Source organism: Rhipicephalus microplus, chromosome X, assembly GCF_043290135.1.
Source record: "Rhipicephalus microplus isolate Deutch F79 chromosome X, USDA_Rmic, whole genome shotgun sequence".
NCBI lineage: Eukaryota > Metazoa > Arthropoda > Arachnida > Ixodida > Ixodidae > Rhipicephalus > Rhipicephalus microplus.
In genome coordinates this window covers 287,430,298-287,455,257 of record NC_134710.1, presented here as the reverse complement: position 1 = coordinate 287,455,257, position 24,960 = coordinate 287,430,298, and the positions used below count along the sequence as shown (strand labels likewise).

Sequence of the window (24,960 nt, the reverse complement as noted above, 5' to 3'; positions counted from 1 at the left end):
GGACGAACGCCATTGAGTGAAAGCCACATATTGTCAGCAATGAACGACCAAACAGTGTCAAAACGTGCTACAAAAGCTGTTTTATACTTTATCAAAAGCACTGGACTAGATACTAGACCGCAGGGTACTAGGCTAAGTGGCTACTGTACATACGCACCGCCTATTCCTCTCCCTATCATCATCCTTCATCCCTTTTTCCTTCCCCCTTTCCTTATCCCATGTGTAGAGTAGCAGGCTAGAGTGAACTAGCTCAGGCCAACCTCTCTGCCTTCTAATAAATTCTCACTCATTAGGCAGGCTTGATGTCGGAAAAGCAATCGCGTTAATACGACTTATAATGCGTTTTAAAAGCGAAAAGAACAACCAGCCGTCGCAAAATGCGAATAGCGTAACGGGCGGGCCGTCCAATACTCGAACCCATTACAAAAGCTTGTTCTTGTTCTCTATATATTAACTGTGGTGCATACCCACTTCAGCCATAATTCCTCATCATCGCCAGCCACTGCATGAACAATTGGCATGAAGTACCTTGCAAGAGTTTAACGGATACCACGCTTTTCAGAAAAATGACGAAAAATGGCATAGCGAATGCCGGCCTACTACCCAAAAGTTTAATAATAATGTCATAGCGGGTATCAAGCAAGTGTGCCTGCAGTAGTTACTCAGTGAGTGTTTTGAGAAGGCTCTAAAAGGCCACTCTTCTATTTTTCGCTGTGACTGTGCTGCGCCTTCTGCGCAGGCCTGGCGTTTCTTTAGAACTGCGCTTTTCAAATAGGAACCAGTACTTCCACATATTATCTTAGCGTCGTGCGTCGTTGACCATTGCAGCACTTTTGTCACACCGTTGTCGTTGCCAATCGTGGCTATGATCTTAATGGAAATTTCAACATCGGCAAAATAACTATTTTACGCGCGGGCGCAAGACAAGTAAATTCGGTGAATAATCGGCTTACAATAGCTGCTAGGTCTAATTGCGCACTTTTTTTATTTTTCATTATCTTTATTTCGTCTCAACAATTGCACTTTTTACGTTTTTCTATTCGTTAATCGCGAGAACCGGTTCCTGGCGAGCGTCGCTCGCTAGCTCGCCACCCCCTCTCATCTCTGCGATTCTCCCCCGCTGGGTTGCCTTTCCAGCGTGTCCTGCTGATTCCCGAGTGGAAAATACCCCGAGAAATTTGTTATACTGCGCGACGTCTTCGGGAGCGACGATGCGCAGGCGCGTAGCGAGATGACGAGGAAGACGGAAAGCAATGCGGAGAAGCATCGGTGTGAGAACAAGGGGTCAGAAACGGCGGGCTGAGAAACGAGAGACCCGCCTAGCAAGTCGACGCGTGGTTTCATCACTCGCGTAAGGGTATGTCACGAGAGAGTGAGAGAGAGAGTTTCACTATAGAAAGAAAGAAGTATGTACGGTCGCAGAACGAAGCCAACCGGCATAGTTCAAAAGGAGGAAAAGAAAAACGAAGACGAAGTACGGAGATGGTGAAGAAGTGGAGGGTGGGTGGGGATTGCGTGCAATGAAAAAGGACGCGCTTAATTGGAGTGAGAGGAGGGGCCGGAAGACGGCACAGCGTGCGCCGTATAGAGGCGACGGCGAACGCGAAAGATGATCCCGAGAGAGCGGATCCTTCCTCGCCATCCTTTCCGATTCGAGATAACTGTCCTTGGAATAAGTCCTTCTTGGGGTTCTTTGGCGAGCGGTGCCGCCGCTTAAGTACACGCAAGCTGCGGTCGCCGCTGAACGGGGCGCGCGATTGGGGCTGGTGAACGCCACACGCGGAGCCCTTTCGCTTGCCCTCGCTTTCTTCGAGTTCTGCGGGGCTCGGTCGGGAGAGTTTATAATAGAGACCCCTTGTCTTTGCACCGCTGCAACAAAGTACCCCCTTTGCCCCGGGCTGAGCCATTACAGTGTCGTGCATGTGCAAAGAGCGTGCTTCGTGGTTTACTTTTTTTTTATGTCGTGCCCCCGACGCTACATACGACATTTAATGAACAGGAGGAGGCTCACGCACAATGCTAAGCCCTTTGAAACACACACACACACACACACGCACACACACGCGCACACACACACACACACACACACACACACACACACACACACACACACACACACACACACAGCTACAATTTTGCCAGATTAAAAAATATACCGACACACGTAATGACTATGCGATCATGCATGTTGCTGACTATTGCCTGGAGTGAGTCAGACTATTCTTTGTGTTGTGATTGATCGCCTAATTAGGTCATATTTATTAACTAACTTTTGAAGCAACGAAAATAGGCCGGACATTCCAATGGGAAAGTTGTTCGTCGGCTTGCAAATCGTCTGATTAGACAGTTTCGAGCTTTACATCTGTTAATTTTCAGTGTTTTCCTACTAACTTCAAATGCCTGTGAATTGCAAAAAAAAAAAAAACACGTGACAAGCCCGCACGAGCGCTAGTGCGCGTGATGATTTTAGTGCTTCCTAACGTTCCGCGTACGAACGACCATATATATCATTTTAATTTGCAAGTGCTGTCTCGACAGGGTCACAATTGATTGTGCTGTCTCGACAGGGTCACAACGATGGTGGTAGATTTGCATGAACACGTTTCGCTATCGGCCACAAAAACGACAACCGCTGAGACTGCTTACCACTGTCATGAACCGGTGCGAATGAAGCGTATCGTTCATACGCGGAACGTTAAGGAGCACCAGAATGACGGCCCGTGTAGGTGCGCCAGTGGGTTTGTTACGTCGTTTTTTTTTTTGTATTTTGCGAGCACTTGTAGTTAGCAAAAGAAAACTAATTATTAACACATATAAAATTCAAATTGCCTAATCAAACGTTTTGATTGATTGGTTTGTGGGGTTTAACGTCCCGAAACCACCATATGATTATGAGAGACGCCGTAGTCGAGGGATCCGGAAATTTCGACCACCTAGGCTTCTTTAACGTGCACCCAAATCTGAGCACACGGGCCTACAATATTTCCACCTGCATCGGAAATGCAGCCGCCGCAGCCGGTATTCGATCCCGCGACCTGCGGGTCAGCAGCCGAGTACCTTAGCCACTAGATAATCAAATATGTTTTGCCCGCGAAGTAGAAGATGACAAAAAAGACGAAAAAAAGCGCGCGCCGGTTCTAGATGATGATAGTTTTCTGTTTGCGACAAACAAACAAAGGCAAGTTTGAACTATAGGAAACTATGGCTTGAACACCTCGGCTGTTAGACTACGGCGTCCGGTTCGGCGGAATGAATACGAGTGGTACGAAACGTTGGCAATTAAATGAGTGCCTTAGATGTCACTTCTCCTCTACTTGGAGTTACCTTGATTGTGGTCAATTTTATTTGCTTCTTTTTTATGTTTGGGATGTAAAAAGCAAGGTGGGTATTTAATTAGGTACGCGATTGAAAACAAGGGAGAATCCTAGTTTTGCGTCTACCACGCTGAAATTGTGCCTTGATTTTTTTTTCTGTTACTCAATCCACCTTGTTTGTTGTTTTGCAGGCGTGCAAAGGATGCTCAATTCCGCCATGCCTGTGCAAAGGTGAAAAAGGAGCCGTGGTGAGTTACACCTTCCCGACAGGCCATCGCGCAGTGCCTTTAGAAAAAATGTTGACGGGCATTGTAGGTAGTTGAGGAAAGAAAGTGAAACTGGTGTCTTAGTTTCAGAGGAAATCGGGTTTCGGGGCGAGAAGCACAAAATAAAAAGACAAAATAACCTAAGCACGGCTAAGCGTCACAAGAAACTCGAAGCCCATATTGCTCGTCATGCATTACAAAAAATCATAACGAAGCACTCATAATTCACCATCATCGTAAACAATAACAAAGTGTGAAGCTACGTAAGTGCTCGCATTTCTTTACAGACGCGTAGCGGGCACTTGGCTACGTCGCAAAAGAAAATGGTTAATTATGATGGAGTGGGGACTTCCCAACTGTACTTGCAGTGGACACCCTGGCTGAATTTACAACTCCCAGTGACTCAATCTTACACACACACTGTCTCTCACGGCATGGTTGAGGTGTCCACCGAGAAGCGAAGTATTAAAAGTGAAGGAAAAAGCGATGTGAATTAGGCCTGATAACCATATCGCAACCATCCTTTAGGTTTTTCGAATACTGTATTTTCCAACGGCGACGATAACTGCATCACTCACGGAGTGTCAGGCTAACTGCTCATAAAAACAGAAAAAATAAGTGATCGCGTTAAGAACGGCCATTCTAGGTGTCCGCTGGCAGTATCCGTTCCCCAGACCATAATGTGCGATGCCATGTGCGCCTGTACTGCGCAGGGCCACCCTGGCCTTCCCGGCTCGTCGGGCACCGAGGGAGCGCCAGGAGACCTTGGTCCCCTGGGACCGACCGGTCGCCGAGGGGAGAGAGGTTTGACGGGAGACACCGGAGCCATCGGACCCAAAGGAATTCGGGTACGTACAACGACGGATCAGCGCTTGCCGGATGGTGGAACGTCGGTAGCGCTAGACTGCCTAATGACCAACCCTCTTATTTGCCGTTTTGCGACCCATCGAATTCGATTACATTTACGCCAAAAATATCAGGAGCTTGTTCCCACGCGTAGACAGTAAACAAAGGTACTCAAAGCAAAGCACAGCGCTGATCATAATAACGCTGTTGCTCAGCAGCACTGCATTCATTTTTCTCTTCTTGCCTCCGACAGATGCACGTTGGTGCGCCCTGTGGCATACAGCCAAAAAAAATAATAAAAACCTATGAACCAACTGGCTTGCTGGCATTTCTTATTGGAAGTTATGAACGCGAGCCAGTCTTCAGTACTCCTTCATTGTTCTCGTGATTGTGCAATCAATCGACAGCAACTAAGAGGAATGAAATGACACGTAATTGAAAATTCACTTGCAACTTTGCAATCTTGCTGTCGAACTGTCAACATGTCGCACCATCGCATTGTGTTTAGAGGGAAGTTGATGGAGATCGCAGAAAAAGTGAGCGTTTTTAGTAATACGCGTGTTTTATCTGCCTTCAAGATACTGACCTGAACAAAACTAGAGACCGTAAACAAACCAAAGAAAGAGGAAGCATGCGTGCATCAATCTGAAGCTGACGTATATTACTGAAGACTTCACCTATGATTCTTCTTTCTCTGCGAGCAAGTTCCCAGTCACGCGGTACTTTTTAAAACTTCGGAAACTTTCCTAAAAGGCCTGAAAAAATATGACCACAGTAACTATTACCATGGAAGTAAATATCTTGAACGCTAGTTAATATGCTGACAGTATTCTTTCGCTGAAGATTTTGTGTCTAAAACAATAAACTCAATGTTGATTAATCTATTAGTACAATTAATTACCTTAGCTTACCTAAAAACTACTCTGAGCAGGCAAAGGTGACAGTGAATATTACTAACAAGATTGATGTCTCAAAACGCGCGCGTCGATCTCCTGAAGCAGGGCCTGAGTCCTTAGCTAAAATACCCGGTATGTACCTTGAAAAAAAAAACTGGAAAAACTGCACAAAAGATAAATGAAAGGAGGGCGAGAAATGTGAATTTTCAACGTCGTGCTACTACTCATACCCCGTAACAGATTTTACGGATTTCCGTAAAGCTAAGGTGGTCGCTAACGCAATAATGAGATGACGTGTGAAATAATTGAGGCATCCGAGATATTCCACCTGGAAAATAGCTGTGTCAGTATGGCCTCTTTGGTACTGACGCCGAGAGAAATGATGCATCTTAACCCGTAATGCAAGATGTATGACAGGTGCGTATCAACTCGGCATGACTGGTCATTTGAATTGTACTGTTTAAAATTTTTTGTAATTCATTTCTGTAAACTTTTTTGTAACTATGAAACTCGATTGCAACAAATCATCATGCGTCTGTCCAATAAACTCAGTTGAAAGTTGCGCTTGTGTCCGTTTAGTGCTTCATCTCAAGTGTTCGTCTTCTAAACAGTGCGCAATCCCGTAACAATGAAAAGCTACCGACTCGCCCAAGCAAGCACCCTTATAAGTTATACCACGACCCACGAAGTGCCTGTTCAGCCTTGTAAACAGGTTTAGTATTGGGGGTTTGCGGGTTGCATAAATTATTCATCCAGCACTCGGCTCGATCAGCAATTATATATACACACGGTCGTAGCAGCGTTTTTGGCTTAGGAAATCTTCATGACGTCTCATGCTCAATATCACCATAAAAACTTCGAGATTGCTACAATAGTTAGAACACACATGTGTGTTTTGAAGGTTCATAACACGGTGATCAGTGTAATTGCGTTATTATTTTTAATACGATAAAACGAAAAGTTAAATGTTTGTTTAAACCCCAATATGGTCATTCGTCGTTTTTGTATGGCTGGCTTCACCTCAATAAAGCTATGCTTGCAGTGAAAAAAGCTTTCCGGTGTAAAGTGATGCGTTGTTCTTTGATTTTGTGCGTGCTCATTTGTCCATTAACCGCATTTAAGAAGCGTTCATTTTCTCCAACTATTTTTACCAAGTTTATATACTAGCCTTTGCTATTTTCTCATCTGTGTTTTTTCGCTCGGTTTTTTTTAAAGCCGCCAGACACCATGCGGCTGTCGGTCGCGCCTACTTTATTTTCTTTGTTTTTTTAGTAGTTCTTTCTTGCGCTTGTGCACGTATGTGTGTTGTTTTAATGAAAGAAATAACTGCGGCAGAAAAAAAACGCTGTCAAAATCTATTCAATGGTGGGTAAAGACTGCGGTTTACTGTTGGCATGAAAACTTTAGTATTTACGCCATAAGATTACTAACGTCTCCGTAGCAATGCGAATAGAAAAACGAAAACGTAAAAAAAATAGCTTTACTATAAAGATTCACGTGTACATGCAATTGACAAGCTTAGTATCAACAGCCACTATCAGAAACTGGTTACAATACTGTTATATTTTGATGTTTGATTATAGCTATACTGGTTTTACTGGCTTCAAACGAAATTACAAAAAAAATACAAGCACTTAAGTGCTGTGTATTTTAATGGAGGACGTAAGTACAACCAGAACTTCACTCATTTATAGCCATTGCGCTTTCCACTGGTAGCGTCACCAGATGACCCGTAAAGAGATTTTATTTTCTTTTTCTTCTCTCTTCACTTACAGGGTGAACCAGGGGCACCAGGATTCCCAGGAAGGCCAGGTGCACCGGTAAGAATATCGATACCGTACAGTGTGTAATTTTGTTTTGCTTTTATTTTTTCTGACGACGTGGTGAGACTGCACAGTGTAGTAAAGAGGTCTTAAAGTGAAAATCAAGGACATAATGGTGTGCTACAATCACACAACTTTTTAAAGTAGTTATTTGAAAAAAGAGAAAGTAGCTTAGGTATGCTGAACTTACGACGCACAAAGAAAAAAGCGTAACAGAAGTTGCATTGTCAACCCCGGTATACCAACAATAGCGGCACTTGATGTCACAAAATATGGTAATTACCCTCATGTGGTTTTTTTATACTTCTTTATTGGACTACGTGAGGACTCGTGTATATACTACATAAAAAACGGTGCAAGTTGCATTTATTTTGCATCATAGGACTAATAAAAATTCCGTGTCCTTGAACATTTATCTAAAAAGGAAAGAACGTAAAAATACGCCAAGGGTTTATGGTTGCGTATTCATGAAAAATACGTCGCCACTGTCATCGAATGGAATAACAAAAAAAATGCAGGTCTCGCTCTTCAGGTTTTGATGGTTTCATCATTTTATGCTCTCTAAGGCTGAGAGAGTGTAAAAAAAAATGCTACAAAGAAACTTTAGTAAATAGTGTTTCCAGCATACCTTCAGCTTTCTTTCAAAGGTAAGCCTCACATTGACTCTCAGAAATCATAACAAGATTATCTGGTTTAATCGAACATAATTCAACACCATTCGACTGCACTGAAAGCATGTTCATCTGACTGAACTTACTTTGCAGGCTCTTGCAATGACAATCAGTATTCAAGGTTTTTGCACATTTTAGCAAGACTTTCGTGTTCTTTACGTTATTTTTCTTTTCTTCTTCCCCCCAAACAGGGAAAACCAGGTCTCGACGGTCTGTTTGGAGAGCCGGGAATACCGGGCTGCAACGGAAGCAAGGTACTGTTCCGCGCTTATTACGACACGCCTCGAAACGCCATCCCGTGGACAACAATGTTCGCAGAAAGAGTAGCTCGCATTTAGGAAGAGGTGTGGGCAACTCTAACGGCGAGATATGTCGTTTTGTTGTCACTAAGTTGCATGGAACAATCTGCATCGCTTCTTCGGCATTGCTGTATTCGCGTCTCCTCTGGAAACATGTCCTTACTTTTTGACGAGACGCCTCCTGAAAAAACAAAAAAATACCTGCTCCCACCGCACACACCTTATAATGTGGGGCTAATAAAGATGAAAAAAAAATGTGCATGAGAGAGGTGAGGAACGGGGTGTTCGGCGCTTGCAGAAATGTTGAGCGTAAGGTGATTTAGTTTTTTTTTTCAGCTGCCAGCTGACTAACAGTGATTTTATTGAACCTTAGCCTTTTCATAGCGTCAGACAACGTCGTCTGGTCTTCTTTACCTTGTAAAATGAATTAAAGTTTACTGTCCGTCATTACAATAATTTTGCCACGGCAACAAAGAAAGACTAAACTTGGTTTTCTTAGATTTTTTAAACAACTACTTTAAATGTCTAACGTTGTTGGTCACTATGACATTAGTTTTAATGTTTTTTATTATAATGGCGCGTAATTTGTTTTCTTTTTGTTAAACTTCATGCCCAGCCATTTCATACATTTAGCGCCGCAGTACTTTCGATGCACGTAATGGGCCTAAGAAAAAAAAAGTGCCCCCTTTGTCAATTACAGAAACGCGAATGTTTACACGTTTGTTTATGGGCTCATACGTCAGCTCTCATGCATATATATATTTGAAATATTGATTTTTGTGTCGTTCTCGTTCAACTCAGGGTCTACTCGGACCACATGGTCCAGCCGGTGGCTGGGGTCCGCCGGGACCTCGTGGGCCTCGCGGAGACTACGGACCCAAGGTATACCCACATGTCCAAATGAACACTCATAACTTGTATTCATGTCTTTGTTTTTTATGCCATCATCCACTGACCCTCCGCCAACATTCATCAAGCTCCTATTCCATAGAACTTGCGCACTTTATTGGCTTAAATATTTCCTCAAAATTCATGCACCTCGAAACACTGAAAGAAAGTATTGTACAGTGTCGATTGATTATAACTTTTGAAGTAATAAAAGTGGTCTTTTTTATGCCAGTGCCAGGATATGATTATGAGACACACAGTTGTAGATGTTCGCGACAATCGAACACATGCAGTCAAAATTGTATGCATCTATGCCTTCCCACAAAATTACCTTCACATTAGTTGTTAGCCTCAAATTAATGATGTCGTAATTGTATACCCGAAGTAATGGTGCCGGAGACATCCGGCTGTAAGTAATGTAACGGTTTTGACTAGTTCGCGTATCAAAATCTCGAACACAAAAACACAAAGCATGGCACAGACAGGAGTTGGCGATTAAGATTTTTGTCATCTACCCCGTGTTTGGTTTACGCCGAGCCGTTCAAGGTACAATTCTAAAGCGTGCGCCAAGTTTCAACTGGCCCGGTGTTCGGTGCATTCTAGAATACTTATTGAAGTATCACGAAGAATCCCCGTGGGAAACCGACCATTCGTACAACCTTTGGGCGGAAAAATGGGCCTCACGTGGAGCAAAAACTGAACATGCGAGATAGGATGGGAGAAAAAAAAGGAGGGGGGGGGGGGTGAAATTGACGTTACTTCGCAGAATCAGTAGGAGACGGTTGATGTTGGAGGAAGTGATGCAAATGTCATGGATAATAATATTCCTTGTACAACACGCTTTGGTGGATTCGCGTGTTGAAACTGTACGCGTGATCTTTTTCGTTTGCAGGGTTTGCCTGGAGATGGTGGAATAAATTCTCTGGGAATTCGTGGAGACCCAGGAGATGATGGAAGACCAGGCTCTCAGGTGAGAACTAGCTTACATTTCGCACCACAAACATTGATTTTAGAAAAGTGAAGTGCTCTGAAGGAGTAGCTCGGTATTCTACATCTTAAAAATGTAGAGAAATTAGTTCATGTGTGCATATTTTATAGAGAGATTCGCATTACATGATCTATTGTCTTATAAGAATATCTGTATTTCTTTATTTCAACAATTCCTAGTCAAAAACCTACAATTGCACACTGAATGAGAAAAAACTACGCATAAAGCCACTGATAAAGCTGAGCTCAGGTGGACGATATAATGACTGTAGTCACATAAATTGATTATAGCCCAAGAAGCACTTTACTAGTAATCACTAGTATTCACTAGTAATTATTTTTTCTCAATAAAGGCTCGTCCATAATGCTAAGTAAAACAATATTCTCTTCCTGTCAACCGTAGGGCGCACCTGGTTTCCCAGGTTTCCATGGCGAGAAAGGTGTAAGAGGAGACAGTGGACCAGCGGTAAGTGACCTTGATGTCTTGAACATGCCGTATTGCGCACAAGATATCATTTGAAACATGCAGCACATTAGTCTTACGTTTCACCCCCCCCCCCTCTTCTTTTAGTTTTTTTTAAGAGCGCAGGGAGTGGGCGGAGGACTGGAGATGTGCAATCAATCGAAATTTCAAACTTGAATTGGACGTTTCCCGATATCAGATTCATATTCCGAGCTGATATTTTCCTAAATTCAAATATAAATTGTAATCCTAAAGAAATTATAATCCTAATTAGTGGCTAGCTACCCTTTTTGAACTCTTGGGTGGGAGAAAGCCACCCGAACTAAAAGCGAAGCAGTGTATCTATTTGTTTCGTAGAATTGGTCGTATTTACAAGTTTATGAGAGCACACCCAACAAGGCGCACGCATCTTCTGCGTGCAGTATGCCCGCTTCGTTATATAAATGCAAAACAATGTGCAGCTACATCGGCATATCAAAAGCAGTTCCTGCTTCCTGAAACTTGCTCACATTGAGCGCTCGACAACCAATTTTCATAATGTGCCCGAGTGAGATAGCGATGTGGCATGGCACGGCATAGTAAGTGACGCAAACTGGTCATTTGTATTGGCATGTTGTCTTACTAGGGAAGGTCGGGCCCTCCAGGAGCTCCTGGTCCCAAAGGTGTCCAAGGTGATGACGCGCAAGGTGACAAGGGACCCAAGGTGAGTGCATTCAGCATTAGTCTGGTGGAAAAAACCTAATAAAAAGAAAATTTGACAGCGCCGCGTAGCACGCCAAGACCTGTCACACGATAAGAGGCATTACCGTTTCACAAGTCCCTTCTTCTCTATATCGAATAGTTCACGATTCTTGTCATTCTGAGCAAACCTTAACGACCAAATGAAGGTCCAAGTGCTTCACCTACAGTGTTCTCCCTTTCTAAGCCCCCTGCACCCTACAATGAACAAGCTCTTCAAAAGAGTTTAGGTACGTATGCTGCAAATGACCGTGTGAACGGTACAATACGAAAAAAGAAAACGAAAAACGAATACCACGTCGGTAAATGTGCAATGACGATGCGCTGCTACTCAATGAATGAAATCGCCCCAAAAAGAATGAACAGAAAACGTGAAAACTGTCCTGGGTCACCAACTTTTGTAAAGAGTGAAACTTCGAACCTTAGTTCTCGCGCACTCACCGAACCGCCTGGAAAGGGCGTTATATGTACATACGTGCAAGTTCTAGCTGCTTCCTACTTTTGTGCCACAAGGTAATTTGCACGTTTTTAAAGGGGCGCGTACTGCAGCGTACATAAAGCCTCCTCTAAATTGATTGTGCTCAGCACCTCGACGACTTCTCTGGCAGAGAAAGGAACTAATTAGGTAGTATGTCTGACAAAGGTGAGCTATGTACTCCGCTTTATGTATACTTATTTTCAACGCCTTTATGTTAACCTGCGGAAATTTTAGAAGCCCGATCGGTGACTACGTAACACGCAAAACGAATGCACTACACCGCCGATCCGTAACACGTTTTCTTGAATGAGAAGGCGACGAATGTGAAAAAGGCGGAGATGCTAACCAAGGCTAGACTGGCTATTCTACACTTAGGGAAAGAGTAGCGGGAAACAGTTATTTACAGGACAAAAAAAACTTTGCGGAGAGACAGTAACCTGTGAGTGCACTCGCTGATCAATGTTCGCCGGCATTCACAGATAGTTCACAGCGTTTTCACATGTTATAAGTGTAATGCTTTTTTGTCATTGTCACAGTGTGATCCACGCACCAGGCTATTTTTTCTTTCGACAGCTGTTTCACTTTCTCCAGATACTGGTCAGCTCTATACTTTTGTAGAGCAAAATGTTACATCAGCTGTTCGCACATGCATTTCCATGTACTTGCGAAAAATAATTTTGGCTTTTTTTTCTTGCTCCTCAGGGAGAACCAGGTCTTCCTGGAGATAGAGGTGCCCCTGGTGACTCCTACTTCGCTTCTGGGCTGCCAACAGTTCAGCAAATCCCCGGTGACAGAGGACCGAAGGGTGAAAAGGTCAATTCAGTGTTTTGTGTCATTTCTCGTCGTCTCGTAGACATAGTGATATTTTGCGTTCAGAACAATGGACGCCTTGTTTGCCTTGTCCTTGCAGGGCGATGTTGGAAGTAAAGGTGAACGTGGATCACGTGGAGTGGATGGAGAAGCTGTAAGTTGGTCAAACTGCACATGTGATATTGTTTAATTTTTTTCATTTGTCTGTATGTGCACGCATCTAAAATTATGTTTGAGTTGTCGAAAAACAGCCGTGCTGTCTATAACTGTCTCTAAAATGAGGCGAACCAACAAACTACGCTCAATTAAACACTACATTCATGTTACGATGTCTAATGGGACTGATCGCGCTGACAAATAAATATTACAAATAAAAATAAAATAAATTTCTTCTTCCTGGAAGAGGTAGACACAAAATAGAAATATTAAACGTAGAATATCTTACAGCGCAACGAGTTAATGCGGACATAGAAGGGAGACAGCGCTGAACTCACAACTGAATTTTATTTGGAAAAGGAAGGAACATATATAGGAAACATTGGTTCATCAAAAGTGTGTGCATGTGCACAAGTGTTACAACACAACATTATTCATGTCTTGTCTAACAGGTCTCTGTTAGACAAGACATGAATCATGGTCTCTGTACTCTGTCGGTATCTAACCCAATGCGCCGTAAAATATTCTACGATAAACATCCACCAACTTTCCCAACTCGTGATTCCGCTTCAGAAATATTAAAATTGGTAGTTCTTTTTTCCCTCCGAAAGTGTGCCTCCAGTCCCTGCATATACATATACAAACTAAAGCATGTTGCGTAAGTACTACATTCTTTTTTTTATCTTGTGAAATACTAAAACAGTATAAAATATTGCCATATCGTGATTCTTAAGACGGCCAGAATGGGATATTGGGAAGTTTTTTGTTGTTGTTAAAATGACCCGGCTATCCATGACCTGCCCACGAATAACGATGACCACGAAACTACGGTAAACGCTTGCGCACGCTTGTCCCAGGGCCTGCCTGGCAGCGACGGATTCAAGGGAGAAAAAGGAGACCTGGGCGAGGAAGGTCCAAGGGTGAGTGTTGTCAGTCCTGACTGCATGCGTATTTACTACTCCTTTGTGATACGGTTCTTGGAATGTTTAGATTATGCGGACTTTGTTGTGTCAGTGATGACAACGTTCGTAATAAAATGACGAGGCTCTTTTCTGTTTTTTACCCACTTTATGAAAACAACACACGGAAATACACACAAAAAGGATGATACACGGGAACAAAACGCGAAACAACACTGGAAAAACGACGCCCATGCGGAGTCCTATTGCGAGACCGTCTCAAAGGTGGGCGCTTGGAGTCTATGCGGGGCTCGTCTATGCGGGGCTTGGAGTCTATGCGGAAACACGGGAATGTAAAAAACACAGGAATTCGGCGAACAGTAAGGCCATGCGGTCAAACAGCAACATGTCCTTTCTGTGTGGCGGTTATAAGATGTGCCCAACTCGTCAATGGCCGACAAGTCAGACGCCGAGCTGCGTGGACTCTTATGCAACGGTGTTCTGCTGCTATAGCGCACTGGGTTACCGCCATCGGGTGTACTGCGATTTCATCCTGTTCGAGACAGATATGCGGCAGACAGCAACCCGAAGCGCTCAACTACGTTCCTCACGCATAGCTCAAAAGCTTAAGCTCAGTTATTCAGTATTTACTACATAACGCACTTTACTTTCTATGCGCACGTTCACTTCATTCGCTTAATGAACACAGGCAGTACCATGTATGTAGACTCCACTTCACTTCCTCTACGACTTGTAGTGTTTTGTCAACTCGATTCGGCACACAATGCTTGCCAGAACCTTTTTACTAACTTACAGTTTGCTTTACTTTAAAGGGGGCAACAGCAAATACTTTAAGGTTGGTTAATGAGATCTTATCTAACATGCTTCCGCTAATAAGAAGACACGACTCGGTCACTGCACGCGCGACCACTAAAAAAGAGGGTGGCATGTTTTTTGCTGCCGTAATTTTTGTGCACCCATTGCAACGGCCGCGCAATAGGTGTACTGCGCATAACGACAGCGTTAACGTGATTGTGTTGTCTAATCAAAAGATCACTCTCAAAGGAACTCTTAATCTCAATAATCGTTACGTCCCTCGCTTGCGTGCCGCGTGCTGTCATTCATCTGCATCGTTACGAGAATTTTCGCGCTTTTATTATGTCAGCTTCATCGCGATAAACCTTACTCTGAGCTTAAACTTCATTTGCACTCTTAAAAGCATCACGCGTCCTCCTTACTTTTTGGAATCACAAGCAGAACCATTATTAATAGTTGGGGTTATAGGTCCTAAAATCACGACATGGTTAGAAGGGACGCCAAGTTACGAGCCAGAAGATACAGCTGTTGGGATAAACTGCTTGCTACAGCAAAGATTATCGCATACCTTGTCGAAATGCATGCTTTCCCAACGTCAGACAATTGTGAGCCTAATATTAACTCGTTGTTTATACTTATTTCGTCGCTCTCCGTTACAGCACAATCCACCGAGCCATTTACGCTGCGTCCGAGTGTTTCAAATGCTTTCACACATAACGGTTCTCTGCGAACCCTGCTTTACGGCTAACGTCTTCACGGCGTATTCCTCTGCAGGGAAAAAGGGGAAAAGAGGGACTCGAGGGCCCAGCCGGAGAGAAAGGACAGAAAGGAGAGCCAGGATTCACTGGAATCGATGGTGGTGCTGGTGACACGGTAAGAAACGCGTCTCCAAACGTTTGTGCCCAATATAGAAAATAAGCCTTCTTTATCCGTCTAAATGATTCCGAATGGCTTCGAGCGTCACGAGATGCTTTCCGAAATTTTCTAACCAGGGAGAAGCAGGAGAGAAAGGAAGGCCTGGAAATTATGGACGACAAGGACCACCGGTGAGTGTTTGTGTTTGGGAAAAGTCATGACCCGCACTTGAACATTCCGCACAATGTTTTCGAATGCAACACACACATTCATGCGGCAAGACGCATGCCATACACCTCAACTAATGAAACGCGTACACCGCGGCGTCTTGTAGCTCGGGCGTCCGAGGTCACTCATTAAGAGGTTTCTCTAAGCACGCTGCAACTATAATGAAAAAAACGGCTAAATTTTGACATGACTTTCGCGCTGCTCAAGTTATATATGTTGTAATTGTTTATTGCAGGAAGTTGTGTTTTTTCTTAAGTAACGTCTATCACCCCCGTTCAACAAGTACGCTCCCTAAATTTAGAAAGCACTAATGAAACTTGTTAAACAAATGCTAAATAATAGGTTAAATTTCTGCAATTGCAGGGAGAGAGATATAACTTAAGCTTAGACTTGGTATGGAATAAAAGAGGCCGACATATACGGGTGTAGACGTTGGAAGTTACGAAACTGAGTTATATTACGTACAGAGTAGTGTTTTGCACTTGAAAGCGATGAGCAAACAATATCAGTAGAGTGCAGGTATGAAAATCTACTTCATTTTCCGGTAAATGAACAGCGATTTCTGCATAACAGTGTAAGCACAGCAAAAAAATGTGGCATCAAGTACCTGACGCAATGGTAATGTCAAATGGTTGGGTATGATGAAAGACGAAAACGCGTACGAGACGTACCAAGTTGGTTTCAAAATAGATGGCGTGGATGAGCTCCAGCCAGCTATAAACACGGCATTTTATCGAGAGCTGCATTTGACGGGGCATAGGTGTTCAGCCCATGGACACATCCCCTTCGGTATACTTGATCAACGAATACAATCAGTCAGCGGGAAGTCCGAAATTCAGTGCTTTCGGTACTTTTGAGACTATATTCATTTAGAACTTCGAGGCGCATTCTAACAGCTCCGAATGGTGTGTTTAGGGCCCTCCCGGACCGACCATACCAATCGGATCGCCCATACCCGGACCCAGAGGTCCCCAAGGCGCACCTGGTGATACGGGTTTTCCTGGGAGAGACGGTAAGCACCTCATTCGCGGCACTCCCCTGAAGACAAAGGTCTGGCTGTGCTCTGCCTCATGTGTACATGATCACCTGCCTTTCCTGCAGGAGAAAAGGGTGCCACTGGAGCCATGGGCTATCGTGGTATAGTCGGTGGACCTGGCGTACCAGGAGAAGAAGGAGAACCGGGACCTCGAGGAATTGCCATCAAGGGCGAGCCAGGAGAGGACGGTCAGTGTGCCACATTTTTGACATGCTCATTATTTCGCAACAGTTCCGGCCATCCCACGTCGCCCGCGAGAAGCAGAACGCACATAAGCCAATGCGTCTGCTTTAATGTCTTAGAAACTCTTATAACGCTTAAGCAATTCTTATAATGTGCAAAAGCGAGAGTATCACTTGTCTCTGAGTGTATCCCTGAGTTACTTCGCTGCGATTAGTATTACGGCGACATGTTGCTGAGCTCGTAGACAATATACTCCAAAGCCACGTCGATAGTGCTGAATCTGTTCTTCGCTTGCGTGTGGTTCACATAATCTTCCCTCTCTGCGCCATTTTTCCGATTCTCAAGTACGGGGTAACCAACTGCGGAGTCTTATGGTCAACTGAAAATCTCCTCTCGTAGACTTCCTTGTCTCAGCGTTATCTCTCTTCGACTTTTTCTCTATCGTATGTATTAATCTCCCTTCTCTCAGCCCACGTGTACAGTAGCTACATGAGCCGAAACTTGATTAACCTTTCTGCCTTTCCTTTTCGTTTCTCTTTCTCTCTCTCTCTTTCTCTTTCTCTCGTTGGTTTCGCGTAAGCGTGAGCAGGGTGATTATGCGGTTTTCTCATCGGCCAGAACGCTGCCTGGCTGCAGCTCGCTCTGCGCAGCCGCTTGCACGCCTACCGCGTGGCCAGGTGCCCTGTCGCCATATAATCAATTACCGCCACTGTTCAGTTTTATAACGTTTTCCGAAGGATAGTTTTTCGAAAGATCAGTTTGCGAACGTTCGGTTTTCGAAAAATACGTGCGCAGTTCTCGAAAATTACCTAAGTAATTTGTGTGCTGATTATCTGCCACGGCATTCCGATGGCGGTGGGGTCAAGTAAGCCAAATAATGAACCAAAAAAATGCTCTCGCGTTAAATGTATACGTAACACAAACAACCTTATGATACAAACTGTCTCATCAACCTTAAGCGCTTACTCTCGCTCCAGTCTATCAGCCACAGGGGCAGGCTGATGTAACGGCAACTGTCAATAGAAAATCAGTAGAATACAGTTGCCCGTTATAATTTATGACATTATTGTCGCAGCGTTAAACGAGCTAGATTGTTGTCTAGTTTCCTAAACACAGATTCTTACACCTTAACCACATGCTTCGCAGGCTTGCGAAGCAAGGCTGGGTTAAGTTTACAAAATCAAATGACCTCAGCAAGCTATCGCAAATGCGGTAGGCTGCAGCACCACATAGCCGCTCTAATACTTCTCTTTCTCTCACCCCCCTCCCTGCGCCCCCACCCGCCCTTTTCTTTTTGTTTTGTTAGCTTAACCTCTTCCCCGGCCTAAGGTAGCTTACCGCAAATGCGTCGGGTGTACGTCCCTAACTTTCCGCTCTCTCTCCTCCGCCTCTTCGTTATCCTGGTGTTCTGGGTGGCTGCGTGCACCATACAAAGCGGACCTGCAGTGCACACCTCGTCAGGGGGTCTTATTTTCTCTATACCATGGCAGCGCAGCTGGTGATCAGAGATGAAAATCCCAGGTTAAAAACTCTCCCATAGTCATTCTTTCTTCACACGTTTTCGCACATATATGGTCGTTGATCTGATAATGACCCCACCAGCCGGGGTTGCCGAGCAGCCATGGCGTAGCGCTGCTACGCTCAAGGCCACGACCACTACACTACGGTGAAGGCCGTTACAAGGACGCGCGTGCATGTAAATTTTGGCGCCTGTTAAAGAACCCAGCGTGGGCAAAGATATCTCAACATTTTCCATTGCAGCGTTCCTGAAAATCAATGGGTAGTTTGGGCACGTGATACTGCCGCAGTGATTTTTTAATTATTTTTTTTTCATGACAATCTCAATTCACAGCTTCGAGGGTGCCGGGACAACATATGGCAACTGAATCAATGCCACTAAGGAGCCTCTATAATAGGTTCTTTGTAAAAGCTCTAATCATCACGTGAACGCACGCGCGCGCGTGTGCATATGATAATTTTATTGTCCACAAAGTTACTGACTTCTCACATATCACCTGTCCATACGCACCTGCAGGTTATCCGGGATTGCCAGGTCTGCAGGGTCAGCAAGGGCTTCCAGGGCCCCAAGGCCCTGTAGGAGATAAAGGCCAACCGGGTCTCACAGTAATCGGTGCCCCTGGAGAAGAAGGACGTCCGGGAAGGGATGGACGACCAGGCATTCCTGGTGTACGCGGAGATCCCGGACCACCTGGTAAGAACAAGCGTAGCAAGCACACAATCGCTATTGTTTGTTTTGTTTTTTTAGTATGAAGCTGCAACCACTGTCTCGAGGTTGGTGAGCCAAACGATGCAAGAAAATTTTTCAGTGAGGTAGCTGGTTTGACAGGCTGAAGTTAAACTATTCTAGCCACCATATTTAAAGAGTTGATATAGAATGCCCACCATGTTTTGTGTTCATGTTCTCGTTGCAATCTTGTCTTCGGTGTTCTTGTCTGTTTTCTACCTAAGCCCCTTTCAAGTCGCGCTAACTAAATCATGGATGCCAGATGAAAACATGTTTCAGTTGTTATTGTACTCTGCAATAACTTCGATAAACTAAACAGCTAACCTGCTGCTCGTCGAACTGAAGGAAATAAAATTCGTGACCACTAGACAAACGCGAGTGTACAACACGGAAAATTGCATTTTATTTGTTGCATATCTTGTTTACTTCATTATATATAACCATCTTGCCTTAAACAAGTTTTATTGTTCCATTGGCCGTTCGTCGAAGCTTAAATGAAAGCTTCTTAGATCAAAATGCATAGCTGGTACTTCTGAAATATTTTTGTGTGTGTTTAATTATGAGTTTGATCAACTGTCAAAGGCTTAAGAAAACAAAGAACGCAGAATAATGAAAAGAAAGCTATTCCTGCAATCAGCGTGTGAGCCAAGAACGGTGTCTTTTTCTCCCCAGGTGACCAGGGCACACCCGGTCGTGGTGTGGCGAGACCTGGCCCCGATGGACCCATAGGTCTACGTGGACCACCGGGTGACCAAGGAATTCCTGGTCGGCCGGGTACGCCAGGTGCAGATGGCCGTCCGGGACCTAGGGGTGACGACTGCGGCTACTGCCCACCAGGCATACCTGGAGATCGTGGTGCACCTGGAGAAGACGGCCGCCCTGGTGCGTCACAGCAGCTACCGTCACTAATTACAGCCAGAATTTGTTATCTAAGGCATGAAATGTCGTTTAATTAGAAAAAAAAACAAAGTACTAAGAAGTCTTAGTTTTCGCATGCTCTTTCAGAAGCCTCATTCTTTCGGGAAAGATGCGCTTTCAGGACTAGATGAAGCATTCTCCTATAGCACACACTTCATTTCACTCTACGCATAATGGAGAAGCAGTACCCGTGGGCCGTGATTTTGAACACCCGTGCATGAGTGGTCAATCTTGTTCTTACACTGTGGCGGGCGAGGGTGTGTGCGTGTGCTCCAGGGTGACAAAATAACAACCGATTGTCACCTTGGCGTGTTGGCGATTCTCCGGAGCTCTCACGGTCGGCTGTCTTGAAAACGCTTCACTGGCTCCGGTATCTGCTATTTTGTTGCCAGTGAAACTCACACGGGAAAGCGTCTACTGGAAAGTAATCTTCATTGCGCTATTTCTTTAAATGAAGCCAGTGTATGATGGCAGAAGCTGTTTAGGGGCACACCGCGCAACGGACGATGGGTAGTGACCAAGGAGATGTCCCGGATTCTGGTTTGCAGCACGAAACTAGGTGTAGCTAATGATGGAGCAATTGCCGGTAGAAAAAAAACAGAACGATTGCTGGTCGGTTCTGCCAGACTAAGCTCTCCTTAGCGACATCATCGCCGCCTCCACTCAAAATAAGGTGAATCCCCAATTTCCGTGATCATGTGCATTTTGGATACCGGGAAAATTTACAGAGATACCAAGACAGCTTACAACTTACTCATACATAATGTCTGATCATGAATATTAATGTTTATTGTTTTACAGCATTCGTCACTATGTTCAAGCGAAGATTGTTAGTATAAGTCACATGTTATAGAGGAGGCGGTGACATACTCGACAAACTGGAAAGAAAGAAAGAAAGAAAAGAAAAGAAAAGAAAGAAAGAAAGAAAGAAAGAAAGAAAAAGAAAGAAATAAAGAAAGAAAGAAAGAAAGAAAGAAAGAAAGAAAGAAAGAAAGAAAGAAAGAAAGAAAGAAAGAAAGAAAGAAAGAAAGAAAGAAAGAAAGAAAGAAAGAAAGAAAGACGCGGTAGGTTAGCTACACACTCGCCAAGATTCCCTTGCACCCATTTTCTTGAAAGGGTTGGGGCTTCTGATTTTTTTTCTTTTGCTTATTACTTTCCTGCATATCTTCTCCCAGGCCCCGATGGCTCAATGGGATTCCCCGGAACTACGGGCCCGTCTGGGGTGAAAGGTGACAGAGGCTATCCTGGTGCTCGAGGCATCCCAGGTCTGCCGGTAAGGACTAACAGGCGTCGTGATTCGCTTTAACTTCCCATTCGGATGCCACATTACAGGGCTTCGGATAACCGATAAGCCTTCACTGAGCTTCAGTGTTCAATTATAATCCTGTGTGCAATCAGTATTCGCCTTCTCTCTTTTATCTCGTTCTAGTCCCCATTTTTTTTTACCCTCGGAGCAGGATAGCGAACTCATTGGCCATCTGGTTAACCTCCTGGCATTTCCTCTTGCGCTCTCTCTCTCTCTGTCCATTAGGCAATAGATAAGCTAGTAAAGCCACGTTCGTGGAAATCTCGCGCTTGGTTTTTTCGAAGCTTGACTTTTTTTTTTACTTTTTATTTTAGGTTATACGTATTATGTTAGCTGCAGTGCTTAAAAAGGTTTGATTGGGAATCTGCCACTAAATCCACTATTTAGCTCGCATTTCATGGGCTTCTCAATGTTCTCAGTAGAGCACCGCTTAGAAACACATCAAGCTCTGCATAAACTAAATAAATTTCGGGGATGTACTTATCAACGATACTATGTCATTTCGGCGCACGCCGCTGTGGGAGACTTCGGATTAATGTCGACCACTTTCGCTTCTATAGCGTGCCACTTATAAGTTTAAATACGCGGGCATTTTTGCGTATCGTCCTCATCGAAATGTGGTTGCCGTAAGTTAGAATCGAACGAGCGTCCTCCAGCTCGTTCGATTCAAATTTTGTTCAAGGTAAACATTATTCAGAAATTTACTTGGACTGGTGGTGATATGTTAGTGGGTTCAATATGCACTCAAGCACAATACTGCTCTTTGAATAAATATCTCGCTTCGCACTTGGGCACCAAGAGAGAGAGAGAAAGCTCTTTAATGAAAATATAGAAAATTCTGTCGGTCTTGGCACCGGACCAAAATGTTGCTGTGGCGATAAGCAGTGCGTATGTGCAGTGGTAGGAACGTTGAGGCGAACGACCAATGAGTCTACCCAGACAACGCAGGGAACGACCTTTCCTGCTCAGATTGTTCCCAGAGCGTGTGCGGCTACGTCTGTCACAGGGTCGAGACGGAGAACCTGGCTGGGATGGACAGAAGGGCGAGAAAGGCTTACCGGGCGAATACATCTTTCCGCCGGGCCCGCTACCGCCGGGCTCCATCAAAGGCGAGAAGGGCGAACCCGGAGAATACGGACCTAGGGGCCTGTCTGGTCGTGAGGGCAACCCTGGACTCATGGGTCAGCCTGGAACCGCGGGAGGCAAGGGAGACCAGGTGAGTGTTCAGGGGGGCAACATTGGGAAAGTTAATGCACGTTTGCGTTGCCTTCTGGAAAGCTTTCATGCAGCTGCGTTGGCAGTGCATGTTGTTAACGCACTTCTTTGCGGAGAAGCAAAATGACTTACGAAACACTTGCAAAAAATCCTCAGTTATTATTTTCATTCAATCGAAGCTTGTGTTCACTGACCTGCGAATTTGCGGAAGGTGATTTTCCAGAAAACTCCTCTCACCCAAATCTAGCGTACCAAGAAAATAACACAAAAATTTTCTTTCCAGTGCTTTAGTTTAAACCCCTGTCCCCCCCCCCCCCTCCCGGTCCGAAAGCAAGTGCCTCGAACACTAAGTCAGGCGGCAATGTTAGCCCGATGAAAAGTGAGCACGTACAAATGCTTTCTACCTACGATGAAAAAAAAAAACATTTGGGGAGCACTACACTTGCTACGTTTGCTTCATGGAAATATTTCGTGTTGGCTGACGTAGACTGAAAGCAATCTGCTGAATGCCTAAGATGAATAACAGGAATTGTAATTTTCAAGAAAATTCTGACTTCAAGAAAACTAAGGCACGTTTCCACAGTCACGCGATGTTTCTTTCGTAGGGCCGTTCTAAGATGACTAACGCTGGAAAGAACATCAAAAACGCCATACCAACTCAATCTAAAAACAGCGTTTCGGGGATGACCTCTATAAAACTATGCGCTGCAATGGTAAGGTCGTCCTTGCCCTAGACCTCAAAGGCGACTTCGACAATGTGAGACATAGTGCTATCCTAGCTAATCCTAAAACCAAAAACGGCGGCGAGGTGACCTTTTCCTACATACGAGATTTTTGTCTGATAGGGAGGCCTTTCTCCGCATTGGGAACGATGACTACGGTCCCTACCTCATGTACACGAGAGGCACACCAAAAGGAGCGGTCCTTTCACCACTCATTTTTAACATCGCCTTAATGTACCTTTCGATGGAGCTGGCTCGGATCTCAGGCATCTAACATGCGTTATATACCGATGATATTTCAATGTGGAGAACCCAGACAGACCTAAGAGAAATTGAGGCTAGTCTCCAACAGGCTGCCTCCGCTGTCGACTCATATGCATCAGCATGCGGGTTCCGGTGTGCCCTAGCTAAATCTAGATTCGTTCATATCAAAGTCAACCTAAAAGACAAAACACGCATCTGTTGGACCCTGGGTACCTATTCGCGAGGCAAAAGAAATTCAGAATCCTTGACTTGTATTCACAGTCGCCTTGAAATTGATACAACCATCGACAAACTCAAAAAGACCGGTGAACTAGTAAGACGGATGATTCACCGCGTCTCAAGACGTAGAAAACACGATACCGAACACATAGACGCAATAATACGGAAGGCCACCAAACGGGCTCTGGGTCGCCCAATCACCACATTCAATGTGCGTTTGACCGCACTTGGTGTGATCAACTTGCTGCAGGAGCTCATCGAAGCCCATCTAGTAAACAAATACGTTCGACTTGCGCAAAGGCCTTCAGGGTGGCGCCTTCTCGCCCGTCTCTACATAATTCACGATCTCAAAACAGAGGACATTCTCATGGTACCGGAGCTTTGGAGGCACAAACTGTTTGTACAACCTCTACCGAAAAACATGGACTCGAAGCTGCACCAGAGAAGACGGGACGCGCGCGTTCGGACGCTGTCGCCGGACCTAGACCGAGGGAATACTATACGGCAGCAGTATTCCACAAGAAAATGCAAGTGGATGGCATTTCCTTTAAGGCTCGCAACTCAAAACAGGCGGAAGAGGTCGCTATAGAATTACGTTTCTCGCACCGCGCTTCTAATGTAATCATTAGCGATTTCTGAAAAACTTGCGCCCGCTACTTGGTGGGAGAAATTTCACACCTTGCCTACGAAATTCTGCTCGCGAGCACAAGGCTCGCCGAACCCACCCCAAAACGCACGATATGGACCCAAGGTCATCAAGGACTTTGAGGGAACGAGGCTGCAAACGCGGCTGCCCGAGCGCTCATTCTCCGGGTACCTCATTCGAGCCCTATGAACTGGACCCCTCAACCACCGCTGCTCACGTACAAGGAAATTGTGCAATACTATCGCTCCCAGCTTCGCCGATATCCACCCCCTGCCGAGGGCCTCGATAAGGTGGGAGAACAAATTTTACGTGGGCTTCAAACACGTTGCTACGCCCGGCGATATTACAATATTTTGAGCCCACAGTCACCGTCAGGTGCAAGCACTGTGGACAGACAGACGATGTCCACCACATGGTATGAGCCTGTCAGCTAAACACAGCCATTTCTCTTCTCCCCAACCCTCCGTGAGAGGAGCCTAACAAGCCCTGATTTCCCGAGCAAGGGCAGCGGTATTGTACAATGACGTCGCGGACTTAGGATGTCACCTAGTCTGTAAGGCCTTTTCAGGGGCTCATAAGCTCTCGTTTATATTAAAGTTTTTCACCGTCACAACCACTTATAACAAAACTTGACAGTTACGTTAAGGGGAAGCATTGCAGCTCGCACTCATGTCGTCGAGCGCAAATGTTCGTGTGCGGCTGGGGGCCACTGATTATCGGTCTTCTTGCAATCTCTACGCGACCGTTGCGTGCGAAACCTGACAGTGAAACTT

General features: G+C 44.8%; 1 protein-coding gene across 1 annotated transcript in view; it reads left to right on the top strand.

Annotated features, from left to right (window-relative positions):
• LOC119161438 (uncharacterized) overlaps positions 1 to 24,960 on the top strand; it is a 102,071-nt gene that overhangs the window by 27,802 nt on the left and 49,309 nt on the right. Inside the window, exons 2-20 of the mRNA XM_037413899.2 lie at positions 3,506 to 3,562; positions 4,294 to 4,428; positions 7,098 to 7,142; positions 8,008 to 8,070; positions 8,917 to 8,997; positions 9,896 to 9,973; positions 10,394 to 10,456; positions 11,079 to 11,156; positions 12,372 to 12,482; positions 12,580 to 12,633; positions 13,493 to 13,555; positions 15,125 to 15,223; positions 15,343 to 15,396; positions 16,349 to 16,445; positions 16,535 to 16,657; positions 18,688 to 18,864; positions 19,570 to 19,779; positions 20,991 to 21,088; positions 22,128 to 22,337. Of these exons, the coding sequence (XP_037269796.2) occupies positions 3,506 to 3,562; positions 4,294 to 4,428; positions 7,098 to 7,142; positions 8,008 to 8,070; positions 8,917 to 8,997; positions 9,896 to 9,973; positions 10,394 to 10,456; positions 11,079 to 11,156; positions 12,372 to 12,482; positions 12,580 to 12,633; positions 13,493 to 13,555; positions 15,125 to 15,223; positions 15,343 to 15,396; positions 16,349 to 16,445; positions 16,535 to 16,657; positions 18,688 to 18,864; positions 19,570 to 19,779; positions 20,991 to 21,088; positions 22,128 to 22,337 (1,896 nt within the window). The remainder of the gene's footprint in view (positions 1 to 3,505; positions 3,563 to 4,293; positions 4,429 to 7,097; positions 7,143 to 8,007; positions 8,071 to 8,916; positions 8,998 to 9,895; positions 9,974 to 10,393; positions 10,457 to 11,078; positions 11,157 to 12,371; positions 12,483 to 12,579; positions 12,634 to 13,492; positions 13,556 to 15,124; positions 15,224 to 15,342; positions 15,397 to 16,348; positions 16,446 to 16,534; positions 16,658 to 18,687; positions 18,865 to 19,569; positions 19,780 to 20,990; positions 21,089 to 22,127; positions 22,338 to 24,960) is intronic.